Source organism: Theobroma umbraticum, unplaced genomic scaffold (assembly GCF_002168275.2).
Source record: "Theobroma umbraticum cultivar Fairchild unplaced genomic scaffold, ASM216827v3 scaffold_239.1, whole genome shotgun sequence".
NCBI classification, from domain to species: Eukaryota; Viridiplantae; Streptophyta; class Magnoliopsida; order Malvales; family Malvaceae; genus Theobroma; species Theobroma umbraticum.
The window spans coordinates 1,666,822-1,682,157 of NW_018397273.1; the positions used below are offsets into that span (position 1 = coordinate 1,666,822).

The 15,336-nt window shown below is 32.2% G+C and overlaps 1 protein-coding gene across 3 annotated transcripts; it reads left to right on the forward strand.

The window, feature by feature from the left end:
* Positions 1-1,626: 1,626 nt before the first annotated feature.
* NAC028 (NAC domain containing protein 28) lies at positions 1,627-5,716 on the forward strand. 3 transcript variants are annotated; one of them, XM_021442236.2, is made up of 7 exons: positions 1,627-1,838; positions 1,972-2,223; positions 3,234-3,511; positions 3,684-4,007; positions 4,078-4,485; positions 4,643-4,724; positions 4,822-5,716. In XM_021442236.2, the coding sequence occupies exons 2-7, from the start codon at positions 2,067-2,069 to the stop codon at positions 5,538-5,540; spliced, it is 1,968 nt and encodes a 655-aa protein (XP_021297911.1). In that variant the 5' UTR covers positions 1,627-1,838; positions 1,972-2,066; the 3' UTR covers positions 5,541-5,716. The 3 variants fall into 3 exon arrangements, with proteins under 3 accessions (XP_021297911.1, XP_021297914.1, XP_021297912.1); XM_021442239.2 differs by having other exon boundaries at positions 2,014-2,223; XM_021442237.2 differs by having other exon boundaries at positions 1,627-2,223.
* Positions 5,717-15,336: the final 9,620 nt, after the last annotated feature.

A 15,336-nucleotide genomic window follows, 5' to 3' on the forward strand; every position in this document is an offset into this window, starting at 1 on the left:
ATACTTGCTTTGTTCAAGCTGAAATATCTTCTCTCATTACACTTAAGCTTAAACTCCTATCACCTAACTTTTTTAGAAGCATTTTTTTGTTAAACTATGTACTCCATTGTAAAGGCTCTAACTTAACCTTGAAAAGCTAATTGTGGGTTTGTGATTGAGCTAATGAAAAACTATTGTTGAAGGGTTTCACTTGATTTCATGAAAAAGTATTATAAGGGTTTTGCTTGATCCTGTAAAAATATTATTTCTCTTAGTGGATTTGAAATTCTTTGGTGTTTCAAGGGAGTGGATATAGACACTAAAGAAAGTCGAACCATTATAAAAATCTTGCATCTTGCTTTTAATTTTCCACATTTTGATTTATTGCTTGCATTTAGCTTAGGAAAACTTTTTACCTTTATTTATTATTTATGCTTTGCTTGCATTTGGATTAGGAAAATATTTTACCTTGATTTATTATTTGTTCTTTTCAATTTATTATTGAAAACTTACCTAGGAAAATCACATAATTTGTTTTTGGCACAAGAAGAAGTATTTGGTTGCAAAAGTCTTGATTTTTACACTTAGTTTTTAAAAGAATTTTTAAATACCATTTCACCTTTTCTTAGTACATTGCTTATTCAGATTTCTAAACTAACATTTTCGAATCATTATAATTGATATTTTGACCTATAAATGTTGTGAACACTTACTTAACCCAATGAAGGGGATTTAAGTTACTTATTGAGTGGTTGTACTCATTCTTTTCATTACTTTTACCTTTTCAAATTTTGATATTCATATCCTGGGAGATTAGATTTGGTAAGAAATTATGTTAACAATATTATTCTATGTCCTTGTTCTTGTATAAGCTTTGGGCGTGAGTATTTTGATGTTGATTCAAAAAAAAATTGTTAATTAGTTGAAATTTGGTATCCTTCGAATAATTTGTTTTCTTCAAGTTTGGAAACTTAAATTGATTCATTTACTGTAAATCTTGGAGAAACTTTCATGTAGTGTTTTTGATTTAGTAAGATACTTGCTGTCTTACATGCTTATGGAATTGGTGTCATGAGCATATGACATTGTCATGTCTTAAATCCTTGAGCTTGGGACATGACAATGGTATCCAAGCCCAATTTTGATATCTTTTTATTGCTTGTTGCCTCTTCTGAATTGGTCCATAGAGTAAACCGTTTGCTTTGGTTGTCAGTATTGGCCTACATGTGAGGGGAAATACAGAGTGATACTACCCCATATGAGTTCAGTTTTGGGTTCCCTCCGACTTCATATAACAAATTAGTGTTAAGTTGGATACTTCATTGAAATGCATTTTAATTACAATATAATGATCTGTAGGTAAAATTTGCTGGGCCGACGTGCTTAAAACCTAAATATAAAATTAAAGAGTTTAGAATCAACCACGTACATATGTGCACGCATAGTTTCGTTAAAAGAACAATAACACTGTGTAAGAAAGCAAATTTATATGTGAAAAGAAAACAAAGACTATTTCGTTGAGAAAGGCAGCCGAAATTCGTTTTCCTCATATGGTCGATAACCCGGATACCTGTTCTACCATGGGGGAGACGGGTATAGCCACGTGGAGCCCAGATTCGGAGAAAAGACAGTGTATGAAGCATGGGATAATTGTTGGAGAAAGCAAAGATTAAGCTTGACAGGAACGATTGCAGGAATCATTTGCTGAGAAAAACAAACGAAAAGCAAAAGGGAGGGGTGGCCGCCTCCCACTTGCTTTTTTTCCTCTTTTTGTCTTGATATCAAAACCGCGACCAACGGGCTCTCCCTCTCTCTTCCGGCCTTTTCTCTGCTTTGGTTCTTCTTCTTTGTCTAACAAGGTCCCTCTCTGTCTCTCTCTTTCTCAACAATATCAAGGATAATCTGATAAATTGCTTGCTATTATTTGCCTTTCAAAATTCTATCACGTACTAACTATATATCTCGGGTGTTGGTAAACTTGTCGTCTCCCAGATTTCTTCTTCCTTTTAGTGTTTTTCTCTTCCTTTTGGATAGGAGACCGGCCATCGCTGCTCCAAGAATATCATTAAGAACAAAGTTCCAAGACGATGGCTCCTGTTTCATTGCCTCCTGGTTTTCGCTTCCATCCAACAGATGAAGAGCTCGTTGTTTATTATCTCAAGAGAAAGATTAACGGCCGCAAGATTGAATTAGAGATCATCCCTGAGGTGGATCTTTACAAGTGCGAGCCATGGGACTTACCAGGTATTAATTATCTTCTCTGCCATTTTTCTGGTCATTTTCTTTTTATAATAACAAGTTTTAATTGTCCCAGCATTTAATTAGGTCATATTATATGCACACAACCAGCATTTAAGTTTATTATCAGGTGAAGAAAGGAACCCAAGTAATACTATGTGAAGGGATTCCACATAATATATATATATATTGATATATATTGTTGTAGAAAAAAATGAAGAAAAGGTTGTTTCTATAAGGAAAAAAAAAAAGAGAAAGGGTGTCATCAAAGTCTTACATAATCATAGGTTTCACTTCACTGCCGAAGAGAAGAATTTATTCTTGCTTCGTTGAGAAACATGAATTTGGTTCAGTAGGTGAATTGTGGTATCAGTCAGCGAGAGCTGCCAATTTAGAGAACCATAATAACACATCCAAATGACTAAATTAATTTGACATATAATAACATCCGCATTCTCATGTAAAAATATCAATTAAGCAGAAGAAGAATTAACTCAAACACATTGTATTCTGTGAAATAAATAAATCCAAAGGTAAACATATATAGTATAAGTTTTGTGAAAGGGAATCTTACAAAATGATTTGAGGATCATTGCTTTCTTTTTGGACTAATACACACAGGCACCGAATGTGCTTTTACATTGTGATGTGGCGTGATGTATAATTACTAAAAGCATGGTCCTCTTTCCTATTGTGAAGCCTTGCTAGTAAGACAATATGAGAGACCCTTCAAAAGCATCAAAAATAAAAGGAATGGGTTACATCTTCTACAAACACACATATAGTTGTATGAACCCTGCTTTCTTCTTCTTTAGACAGGTTAGAATCTCGGTTTAGGAAAGGAAAACGATGATATTTACAATTCCTTTGTTTGAAGTTTAAGCAATATTAAATATATTTTTGGCTCTTGGAGTTTAGGCCAACTTGGTTTTGCCGTATATTTCGCACCTAGCATATAATAAATTACTTCATATTTTAATGCAACCACTTGAGCAAATTAAACTGAAACTTTGCAGGAAAGTCATTACTACCTAGCAAAGATCTTGAATGGTACTTTTTCAGTCCTCGAGATCGTAAGTACCCTAATGGATCAAGGACTAATCGAGCAACAAAATCTGGGTATTGGAAAGCCACAGGGAAAGATAGAAAAGTGAACTCTCAGATGCGTGCTGTGGGAATGAAAAAAACCTTAGTTTACTATCGAGGGAGAGCACCGCATGGTACTCGAACAGACTGGGTTATGCATGAATATCGTCTCGACGAAAGAGAATGTGAAACTCCTTCTGGCTTGCAGGTCAGCTGATCATTTTGCTCTTGGGCGTCATTTTATATACATATAAATTTAAAATCCCCTTTGTATTTCTTAAATGCATTGTATGAACAATGATCAGTCAAGGTTTTCCTTTTTCTAGCAAGTCCAAATTTGATTGATAACAGAGTGATATTCTCTCAAATAATTCGTGCAGGATGCTTACGCTCTTTGCCGTGTGTTTAAGAAAAGTGCAACTGGCCCCAAGATTGGGGAGCATTACCTTGCTACAACTGCGAATCAGATTACCAGTGAACATTCCTCTAGCATTGAATTGTATTCTGAGGGTAGGTGCGACGAGAGTTCAGATTTTGCAATACCGCTAGATACATGTTCTCCCAGTATTCTCGATAGATCACCTATTGACATTTGTGAATCAAGAGATGTGAAATGGATGCAATCCTTGTCGGAAGATGCATTTGGATTATCTAATCCACCATCCTTCTCAAGCTATGGGACCTTACCGTATCCTCCATCTAAGGTAAAAATATTTCAAGAATAAAAATGGAATTACTAAAACCAAATCTTCTTAATTGTTCACTACTTTGCAGGTTGACGTCGCACTAGAATGTGCAAGGTTACAGCACCGGTTGTCATTGCCTACTCTGGAGGTTCAAGATTTCCCTCAAGTTGGACTCACCCACTATAAAGCGATGAGAACGACTCCAATGTGTGAAAGCCAACATGAAACTGATATTTTGCGGCAAATTCTTTCAGTTGCTCATGCTTCTCAGGAACTGATAAATCCAACTGGCCATCAAGATGCTTGGGGCGGCAGTTCTAGTAATACCAATGATTTCACCTTCATGACTGCCGATGATTACATGAGTAGATTCTCGTTAGAAGAATCCAGTACAAGGTCCATAGACATAAGTGAAGCGCAGCTGGGAGATCTCAAGGCGGAGAGAATGGTTGAAAATTTGAGATGGGTGGGAATGTCGAGCAAAGATATGGAACAGGTAATTGTTAAAATTACTACGGACCTCCGACATATGCTTAAAAGCACGCATATCTAGCCTGTTTACTGCTAGTAGTTTAATGCCGTAGCTTTTTCAATATAAATATTTAATTCTCTAGTCTTATCTATATATTCTTTTCATATGATTGATTGGACAGTATTGTTTTATGGAAGAAACCAAGATTGTTCCCATAGAAAACATTTCGAGCTTTACAAGAAACGAATGCAATGGGATTCAAGGTATCACTGAATATTCGTATTCAATATATAAATATATATATATAGTTTTCAGTTTCTCTCTTCCTTGTCCAAAAATTTAGAACATATATGATTGCAGGAGAAAGTGGACATAATCATAACTGTGATGGATTCATTGACACGAAGATCAATGATCCCGAAATCGAAGATTTCGCACAGGGATTCATGGATGATGATCCGCATGAGCACTTTTTAGACGAGGGCAATATCGATGATCTGACAAGCTCACCAAGCTTTGAGGTTGTTGAGGACATCAAAATTAATCATGGAATGTTCGTTTCAACTCGCCAAGTTGCCGAGACATTCTTTCACCAGATAGTGCCTTCTCAAACAGTTAAGGTTCACCAAAATCCAGTGATAGCAACTAGCTTCGTGATGGGCAAAGCGGAGTCACATGAGACAAGATATAATAAAGGAAATTCTTTCTTTAGAAAGTTCAACGCATGTGCCAGTGGAAAGTTCATGGAAATCATCACCTTCACAGAGCCATGCAAGAAGACAGCAAGTGCCTTCCTTTGGATAGTTGTGCTTCTTTTAATGCATAGCTTTTATCTTGAGGAAGATATCACAAATGAAAAATTGATGGACGGATTAAGTGCAAAGGAAACCAAGGAGAAGGCACTTACAGTTATGTCAATCACTGGTAAACCAAGAACAAAGGGGAACAAGAAGAAAGAAATATATTCGTTGGTTAAAGCTAGCACTTGGAATGATTTTGGCTTGCTTTTGAAAAAGCTAGGGTTTTTTCTCACCATCTCTTTGGTTCTGTGTACATTGTTAGCAAGCACGTTGTACTAACTCTCCTGACTTATGTATTATTGATAGTTGTAGTTGTAAATTGGGAAGGTAGGAGGAAGCCTTTTCCAAAGTTGAAGACATTCATCTTAGATATATGTAATGTTTTAATTCTAATAGTTATTACACCAATAAATGTAATCCTCTTCGTTTTATGGGATTCATCTTAGATATATATATTCCAGCCATGTTTTTTAGAGGTTTGAATGTAGTCCTCTTCGGTTTAGGTTTCAGTGTCTTTATGTTATTTTTTTTTTCCGTTTTCCTTCTGCTGTGTATTTTATATTTGTTAATTGAAAATTAAAATATATTTGATTATAGTTAATTTTTAATCTCTGTTTGTGTCTGTTTGCACATGAGGTATGTAATTTTCTATCGTTGTTTGTGTACGTGCAAGTCGTCCATGCCTGTGAATGTTAAAATTCAGTCAACTACTTTGTTTTTTTCATTCTTTTATTCGTTTAATGAACTGTAAAGTTGACAGAAGAAAAAAAATAGCTCTATGTAAGTTTCAGATATTAACAAGAATAAGTAAAAAGATAACATTTTCAAGGTTTAACTTCTTTTAGGGGTAAAAATCCCTGTGATGAAGAATCCATGCACAAAGCTAGTAAAATTAAATATAAAATTAACAGAATTCCTAAATTTGTTTGATTAATATTTGGTCTGATAAATTGTTTTGCACATCTCTTTCTCTTTTATGTAGTTCGTTCCAAGATGCTAAAGTGTATTTCAAAATTAAAAAAGCTCTATAGAATTATTGAGTTTGAAATGTAAGCATATTAATTTTGAAAAAAAAAATTAAATATTAATCATTAAAATACAAATTATATGTATAATATACTTTACATGTTATGTAATATATATGCATTATGATTGAGCATAGTTGTAAATGAATGCAGACAATCAAGAAAAAAACGAGAGGTTAGCTTTTTAGAAATATTTAACTGCATCTATAGACGTTTAGCGGGTAGCAGTGTTTTTGTAAATAACAAGTCTAAAGCTATTAATTTACATAAAAAATGATTGATTTTTATTTCAAATTTAATAGCACATTTAACTTTATGTTTATATTCGTTTGATATTTTTAAATATTGTGTGTTATTATGATTTTTATTTGCATCAACTTGACTTTGAATTAGAGATTTTAATATGTATTTTTTATAAATTTTTGGATATTAATACTGAACTATCTACACTATTTATGATATTTTTATTAATTTAAACTCCGTTTGGTAACCAAGCAAAAGGTTTTCGGAAGCAATTTTCTTTTGTTTCAGTGTTTGGAAGGGGGAAGATAGCTAGGTCAATTGAAATAATTTCAGGTCAATGAAAAATTTAAAGCAAAACACAAGAAATTGTCTTCTCCTTTTTTACTCTGTAAGAGAATTTCCAAATGACTTCATCCTACTTTTTACTCCCATGTCCCTTGACAAACCCACCAGCCGCACTATACCATTGCCCTTTCTCCATCACTAGCCACATTGAAACTCACATATCTCCCTTGGTTCTTCCTTTTTTTCATTTTTCTTTTCAGTTCTTCCCTCTTTCTTCGATTTTTCACAGATTTTCTCTTTTGCTTCGTTTTCAGCTATATTTGCTTTAGCTTCAAATCACTCTTTTGCTTCTCTTTTTCAGAAATCTTCTCTTTAGCTTCAAATCTCTCTCTTTTTCAAATTATTGATTTTCAAATCCTCAATCTTTAATCTATTTTTAGTTATTTCTGATTGATTAATCCAACAGTTGATGTTCATTTTACTTGTTCACACCATTTGGAATTGATTTTTTTATTATTATTCTTGCTCATTTTTTGTTGGTTTTGAGGTGGATTTTCATGTTTCAATGGTTGTGAATTTTTTTTATATTTTTTGAAAATGATTTTTGGATTTTTAAGTTATGGATTGTTTTGGGTTTTTTCTGTTTTTTTTTTTTTATGCTGGAAAAGCTGTCAACACCCTGTTAAGGTTTTATTAAAGATGAACTAGCAAAGTACACTAGGGAGAGGGACATATACCTTAACTCTAGAAGTACATGAATATATGAAAAGATGGAATAAAAAGTATTGTTCGTTTATAATAAAAAGTAATATAATAAATAAGGACTACGACTCCCTTACACATTCTTAAATCAATCTAACATATGGTAAATTACTTCTATCAAATTTCAATATTCCTCTTAAGTCACCTTCAACATTGTGGAAAACTTTGAGACCCTAGTGCAAAAACACTTGATTTGATAGAAAATTTGCAACTTGGTTACCTTCAAAATGAATATGTGTGATCCTGTAGGAGAAGTGTTGCAAGTTTTTCCGAATAGAAGCTAAAACATACCTACTGTCATGCGATCTGTTGTTTAATTTTCTTCCCATGCAAGTATTCGTATTGAATGTATAATATAATGACAAGTAGAGTGTTGATTCCATAGAGAATTAATTTAAAATTTTGTTAAGTACTAGAATTATCACAATTCAATCTTATCCAAACAAATAAACATAAATAATTAATTAAACTAAAAATTAAATAAAACTAAATCACAATAAACTAAACTGAAAATTACAGCAATTATAAATAGAGAAAAATTAAATTAAATAAGCCTAGGATTACAATATCCCTCACACTTCATCAAAATCTGACATCTCTTTTAACTTATTTCAATAGATTGAATTGCTAACCTAGAGTTCTCAATTATTTATAAGGCTCTTATGAAACTCTTATAAAAACATCTATTTTAATCAAAACATTATGTTCTTATGTGAATTGAAATTAAAACAGACTCATTAAGTTCCAGTTCTAATCTTTGCTACATATGGTATATAGGTATATTTCTATCTTATACATAAATCAATTTATTCATCCAAGTAAACAAATATGATCATATGCTATTCCAACCTTAGCCAAACTAAACTCCCTTCCTTAAGTTATGTTTAGGTTTCTAGATTAATTTAATTAGTAACTAAGTAATTAAAACTATTAAGAATAGGATGGAATAAACAATCTAATACCATTAAAATAAATTAAGAAAGAGATTAAAAATTTAAACTACATATGAGTTCAATTTTAATCCTAAATAAAGGAAATTAGCTACTCGCAATTGAAAATAGAGAACATAAAACAATAAAATTTAACCATAAAAAAAAATAAAGAAACAAGAAATCTAGAGAGAGAAAGAAAACTAGAGATTGGTAATCTTCCATATTCAATCTTCCATGGTTGATCTTGTTTTTCTTGAGTTTTTGGTGGCTAATCTCCTCCTAAAATAACCTAAATTGATTCCTTCTAGCCTCTTTTCAATTTGGCTTCATAAAGATATATTTATAGGGCTCACAAATATAATTTCGGTCTAATTCAGACTCCCATCTTAAAAAGGGCATCATTACAAACCCGTAGAGCTGCAGTGCTGGCTTTTTGGCACCATGATGTCGACTTGTGATGCATTTTTCTCTTTCTTCGAGGTAGAACTGGGAATAGTGGTAAACATGAAAGTTGTATATCTGCCTTTTAGCTTTTCAATCGTCTATGAATTTCATCATTTGGACTTTTATAATGGGAGATATGCTCCAAATACCAAAATATGTGCAAAGGAAGTTTACACTTAGAATGCACTCTTGAGGTCCAATTAAAAGTCCTTCTTCAAAGCGCACTTATAAAAGTTCAATTTAATCAATAGCAGCTTTTGTTAAGCAATTAACATTTAACTTAATTTAAAATAATTTAAATTCAATTGACCCAACATAATTAACTATAATTAAATAAATAACTAGAAACATCTAAAATCTATGCTAAAGCTCAAGAACCTAGCAACGTAATAGCTAAAATTAGACCAAATAACTCTATATTATAGAGTTATCGCGATCCCAAACTCTTTTCCATAATCATGTTTAGAACTACCTTGGCTTCCATTTGAACCTATATTTTTGAGAAGTTATTATCATGACATAGAAGAAGTTTTCTTTCCAATGCAAGAAGTTCAACTTTCACAGAATTATTTGGACCAAAATTTTCTAAAAAATCAAATAGGAACATACTTATATGATCACGCACAAGTCCTCCCCCTACGGCCTTTTGAAAATGACCATTAAAGCTACCATCTACATTTAGTTTGATTTCATCAAAGCATGGTTTGAGCCATCTAATAATCTGTGGAGGTGGAAGATCTCGATTTAGGAAGTTAAACTTTCATACTTTTGCAATTTCCAAATCACCTTTCCAATGTCATTTTTTTATTTGGTTTCTTGTATCGAATCACATCAAGAGCTTCATAATTCTCCATTTGAGATGTTTTGGATACACTTTCAAGTTCCTATGCTTAGCATCATTTCTTTCAAACCATAAAAACCAACAAATAAAAATAGACAGTAACACTTTAATATGTCCTTTCTTTGTGTAATCTCTAAAATAATACCATGCCCACACTATCTACAAAATGTTATTAAGACATATATGTAATACTTCAAAATTTAATATAAGCATAAAGTAGCATAATAGTGGTGATAGGGACTAAGGGTAATTTCATATTCTTCTTGGTGAGTCTTAGCAAATATTTTATATCCAAGATTCAATAAATTATTCCAAAAAATAATAATTTTCTTTTTGTCAAATCAAATTAAAGACTTAAAAAGCTAGATACATGTAAGAAAATGCAAACTTTTCATTGAAGGCAAATTTGTCTTTTTCTTGGTGAGCTTAAATCAAATGTTTTAAACCCAAAATTCTAATAGTTATGCCTTTGAAAACTTATTTTATAATTAATTTAATGTATTTGAAATTTTCATAAAAGGAAAAATGAAAATATGAGGACTTTTGACATAAAGGACCAAATGGTAATTTTACCATTTTGCTTGGTTAAAGCTTGATTTGGAAGCTGACTCTTTCTTCTTTTTCTTAGTGGCCAGCCATCATTTCTCCAAAAAAAGGCATCGTTTCCTTGTTTTTCTTCTTCAGCTGATACCACCTTCCTTTTCATAATAAAATCATTTTTCATTTTTCATTTTCTTCCTTTCTATTCCTTTTTTTTTCTTTTCTTGGTTCTTCATTCTTCTACTTCCTTCTTGTTCACTAAACCAACAGCTCTCAACCCAATTGTTCTTGGCAACTGAACCTTAGTAGAGAGAAAGGAAATTTCTCTTTCCTTTATTGATTTTCCATTTCTACTCCACCTTCATCAATACTAAAGCTTTTAGCTTCAAATCTTCATTTGGAGGCTAGTAGGTATAAATTTCAACTCTTAAAATTTCAAATTTATGGGTTTATGTTTTCAGAATTTATTTTCTAATTTTCTTCAAATTTTCTTTTTCTTGAAATATTAGGTTTTGTTGATTTGTATACCCCCAAGCTCACCAAGGTAAGAAAACCTTAAATTTGAGTAGTTAGTTTAATGGGTTTGTGAATTAGAATAGAATTTTAAGTTAAATGTTAGGTTAGAATGTAGTTTATCTAGTGTATATTTATTAAAGTTATTAATTTTGAATTTATGATATATTTGAGGTTATTATTGTTTATTGGTAAATATAGATTCTATTAGTACTTCAAGACTCAACTTGGATTGAGGTCTTAGTGGTGTTGGTTTTATAAGGTGGCATCAAACAGGTGAGTGAACTTGCATATAAAAATGTTTTGGAAAAGAAATGCATGTGTTTGAAAGAGACACTTGAAATTAATTATTTGAACCTCTTTAAAAATATGCATGGGAACAAGCCTTTGATGAATAATATGCATATGCTACAAAATGTATAATGTGATGAACCATGTGTATGAATTATTATATTGAATAGGTATATGAATTATGGTATGTGATATATTAAGAATCTTGGATGTTATGACTAGTGGTATGATAGTATTATTTTCTTGAGAAATTAGATTGTGTAACCATGTATATGACCTAAAATAATGAACTATGTGGAAGATAGTAATATGTAAAGATTCTTGTTTACATGTGGTTATGTATGCTATTCCTTTTGAGGTATGGTCAAATGGCATTTATAATCGTGTGTGTGTGATGTGGGAGTGCACATGATGGTAATGGTAGTGTGCGGTGTGGTAGTGCACATGTAGATAACAGCTATGTGCAGTGTGGGAGTGCACATGACTTGTGTTGAGGTTGGTAACTACATGCACCAGGCCATGTTGAATATTCTTGAGATAAAGCTAAATGTTTGTGACGCATGTCTGAGAATATATATATATATATATATACACACACACACACACATAAATACTTATACACATGTGTACATATATCATAGAGTAGGAATGTTTGAGAAATGTAATGTGATTGCATTGAATGTTGAATGTTGGAAACTCCTAAATGTTTTTTTTCAATAAACGCTTTGAATAACCACATAGCATTGGAATTGGTTTTTGATATACAAATTGCCTTGTTTCTAACAAAAGTGTATCGGTTTAAATAAAACCTTCAGTATCGCATGCTTGTTCTCTTCCTATGTTCACTCATTGGGTTTGTACTCACTTTTTTCAACTTCATATTTTGGTTTTCAGACCCAGAAGTAATTAGAATCTAGATTGAGGTGCCTGCTTATACTCACCTTTCGGTAAGTTTACCTTTGCATTCACTAGCTGTACCCACACCCAAAGTCACTCTGTTAGTAGTCAAGGGTTTTTCCATGTGAACATAGATGTTTTAATGTAAATTGGGAGATTTATTTTGTAAACATTATATGTCTAAGCAATGGGTTGGCAATTGATAACATTGTTTTGGGATATACTTGCTTGCCATGGTACATTATAGAGGAAACTATGATTGGGAATGATGAATTATGGTTCTTAAAGTATGATGTGTGATAAATGGATTGATGAACAAGTTTACATAGAGAAGCTTGCTTGGGCCTAGTAGGCTATGCTTATTAGGCCCATGCGCCAGTCATGGCTAGGGATTGGGCTGTGACAATCTAACTATAATTTGAAAAAATTTAGTAAAAAAGTCATATACCTATTGAGCTGTCACACATTGCCAAAGTACATGTATAAAAGTCTCTTATGAATCATAGCATTAGCACTTGGAAGCCATTTGAAATCCCTTGGACTTCAATCGTATATCAATTGGTATCTAATCATGAATAGCTTTCTAAAAAAAGAAAGATATATTCGTCGAGATGCTTCTATGTCATATTAAATCAAAACTGCTATTAATAGTTTGTTTTTGCCATACCGTCTCTTAGGTGCATTTGGTAGTTAAGATGCCATTTGATATAGGAAGCCAATATGAGGCATCATCCTTTGAGTTTTCAGTAGGAATGCTAATTAAATATTCAACCATAAACTCTGGTAAGATTACTTTTAACTTGTCCAAATCCTATTATCATTCTCATAAAAATGGTTTACTTTGACGATAGAGTGGGAGTGAAAGAGAAAAGATCTTCCAAGGGTTGTTCACCCATCCAACAATCGTGCACAAAACATAATTCACCTTTACCAACCTTCCATTTGATGTCCTCTTCAGCTATTCAACAACTATTCAACAATTGCTTCCAAGTTGGAGAGTCATGGATTTTTGCTTGGATTTGCATTGAAATTTGACCCCTACAATATTTGGATTTCAAGTATCTTGCCCATAGACTATTTGATGTCTTAAATCACCACCAAAGCTTGAGGTTAAAAGCTTCGACGACATCCGTTAAGCCTTGAATGTCTAGGCCCTCTTCATTACCAAGAAAGTAGATTTTCTTCCATGTTGCCCAATGTATATGTTTGAAAGATACAATATTCCCCCCATTGAAAGCTATCAAATATTCTTTCAATTTTCTCAACAACATAAAGTGAAGGCTTTAGCACTTGAAGTAGATATATGGTTATGGAAAAAAGCACACTCCTTACCAAGGTGATCCAACCCATGGAGAGAGGACTTTGTTTTCCCAACCTAAAATTCTGCCTCTGATTTTAGATATAAGGGAGTTAAAGAAATAGGATTTTTTGGGTCCCTAGTATAGTGGTGCTCCTAAATAAGTTATCAACTGCTTTTGGTGAATAAATCTCGTAGTAGAGTGAAAAATCTACACTGTAATGTTAGCCATGTTATTGCTAGTGATAAAACAACTTTTCTATGGATTTATTTTTTGCCTAGATATCACCTTATACTCCTTCAAAATATTCTGAATTTTTTCCAAGGATGAACGATTTCCATTAGTGAAAATAATTATATCGTCAGCAAAAGAAAGATGACTTATCGCCATAGAACGTCTTGCCAAATAATGTAAAGAATTATATTTTCCATAAAGCTCATTCAACCTTTTAGACAAGTACTCTGCCACTAAAATAAACAAAGATGGAGATATCAAATCACCCTGCATTAATCCTTTCTCAAATTTAAAATATCTCACTGATTCACCGTTAATCAATAGAGAAAATCAGCAATTAGATATACATATCTGAATCAAAATAATCCACTGCTAGCTAAAACCAAAATGTTGCATCATGGTGAATAAGAAATTCTAGTTTAATTGGTCATAAGCCTTCATCATGTCAAGCTTCAAGGCAATATTACCTGTTATAAACATTAGCTCAATGAATAACCAACATTAATGTCCACGAGAAAGGTGAATTGGATTTTAAAAATTTTTTGGAAAATGAAGTGTGAACTACTATAGTTGACTATGGTTGTATTTCTCCTTAGTTAAACTTTTTCAAAAACTTATTTAAACAAGTATATAGTTGATTATGAAGACTTAATAGTTGATCCTAGATAAGAAACTCATTTTAAAAGCTTGAAAGAAAAGTTTCAAGGAAAACTATGTTGAATATACAAATTTTAATCAAGTCTTCTTAATCAAACATGGGCAATAATCACTTTGAAATGCTTAAAGCATTTTTCAAGTTGAAATCAAATAAAAGCAATTTAAGAAGAATATTTCAAGAAATAAATAAGTAATGGTGGTAGGGAAAGATTTAGCAAAGAAGCAAACCAAGATGTGAAGAATATCAAATCAAGCCATAAGCACTTTATGAAATGGGTTTTCTTGAAATGAAATGTGGCAAAACAAAAATATGATAAAATGAAGATGCTAGATAAAATTAAACCTTTTTCAAATTGGATTTTCTATTAGTGTGAAAATCAAAGTAGATGATTTTTCTAAAACAAGATTTCAACAATAAATCACCAAGTATAAAAGTAAATCAAGACAATGATTTTATAGTGATTCGACTTTCTCAAATGCCTACATCCACTCCCTTGGCAACCAAGGAATTTTCAATCCACCAAAAAATATTCTTGGTTTTTAACGAGATAAAGTAGTAATCCTTACACCTACTTTTTAACAAGATCAAGCAATAACCATTGGTTTTTAATAGGCTTAACCACAAATCAATACAATGGCTTTTTTTGGGATCAACCATAACCCTGATACTCAATTTTTACAAGATCAAATGATAATCCATGGTTTTTAATGGGCTCAACCACAAACCCATACAATGGCTTTTTTGGGATCAACCATAACCTTTACACTAACTTTCAAGGTTAAGTTACAGCCTTTACAATAATAGCAAGAATGCCTTTAAAAGGTAGATTTTGCTAAGTTGGTACAATGGAAGAAGAATTCCTAACATTGAGTATAAAGATAGGATATAAAGATTGGAGTGAAAGCACAAAAAAGGTTTTAAGCTCAAGTATGCTTGGTTTGCTTGGTTTCTCTCATTTCCTTTTAACACTATCATCTTCAAGTGTTTAACCTTTTTTCTTTCTTCTTCCTTACCTTGAAATGCTTCTGAAAGGTCCTTTTTATAATTGAAGAAGTCTTGGAGCCATTGGAGGTGAGTAAAGTAAGAAACTAATATTTTTCCTTTTAAGTTTT

What these genes read in the sequence shown, in the direction of transcription:
- NAC028 (XM_021442237.2), top strand. Translation starts at nt 2,067, where the DNA reads ATGGCTCCTGTTTCATTGCCTCCTGGTTTTCGCTTCCATCCAACAGAT. An exon ending in TACCGTATCCTCCATCTAAG is followed by an intron (nt 4,008 to 4,077) that starts GTAAAAATATTT and finishes ACTACTTTGCAG; the next exon opens with GTTGACGTCGCACTAGAATG. An exon ending in CGAATGCAATGGGATTCAAG is followed by an intron (nt 4,725 to 4,821) that starts GTATCACTGAAT and finishes ATATGATTGCAG; the next exon opens with GAGAAAGTGGACATAATCAT.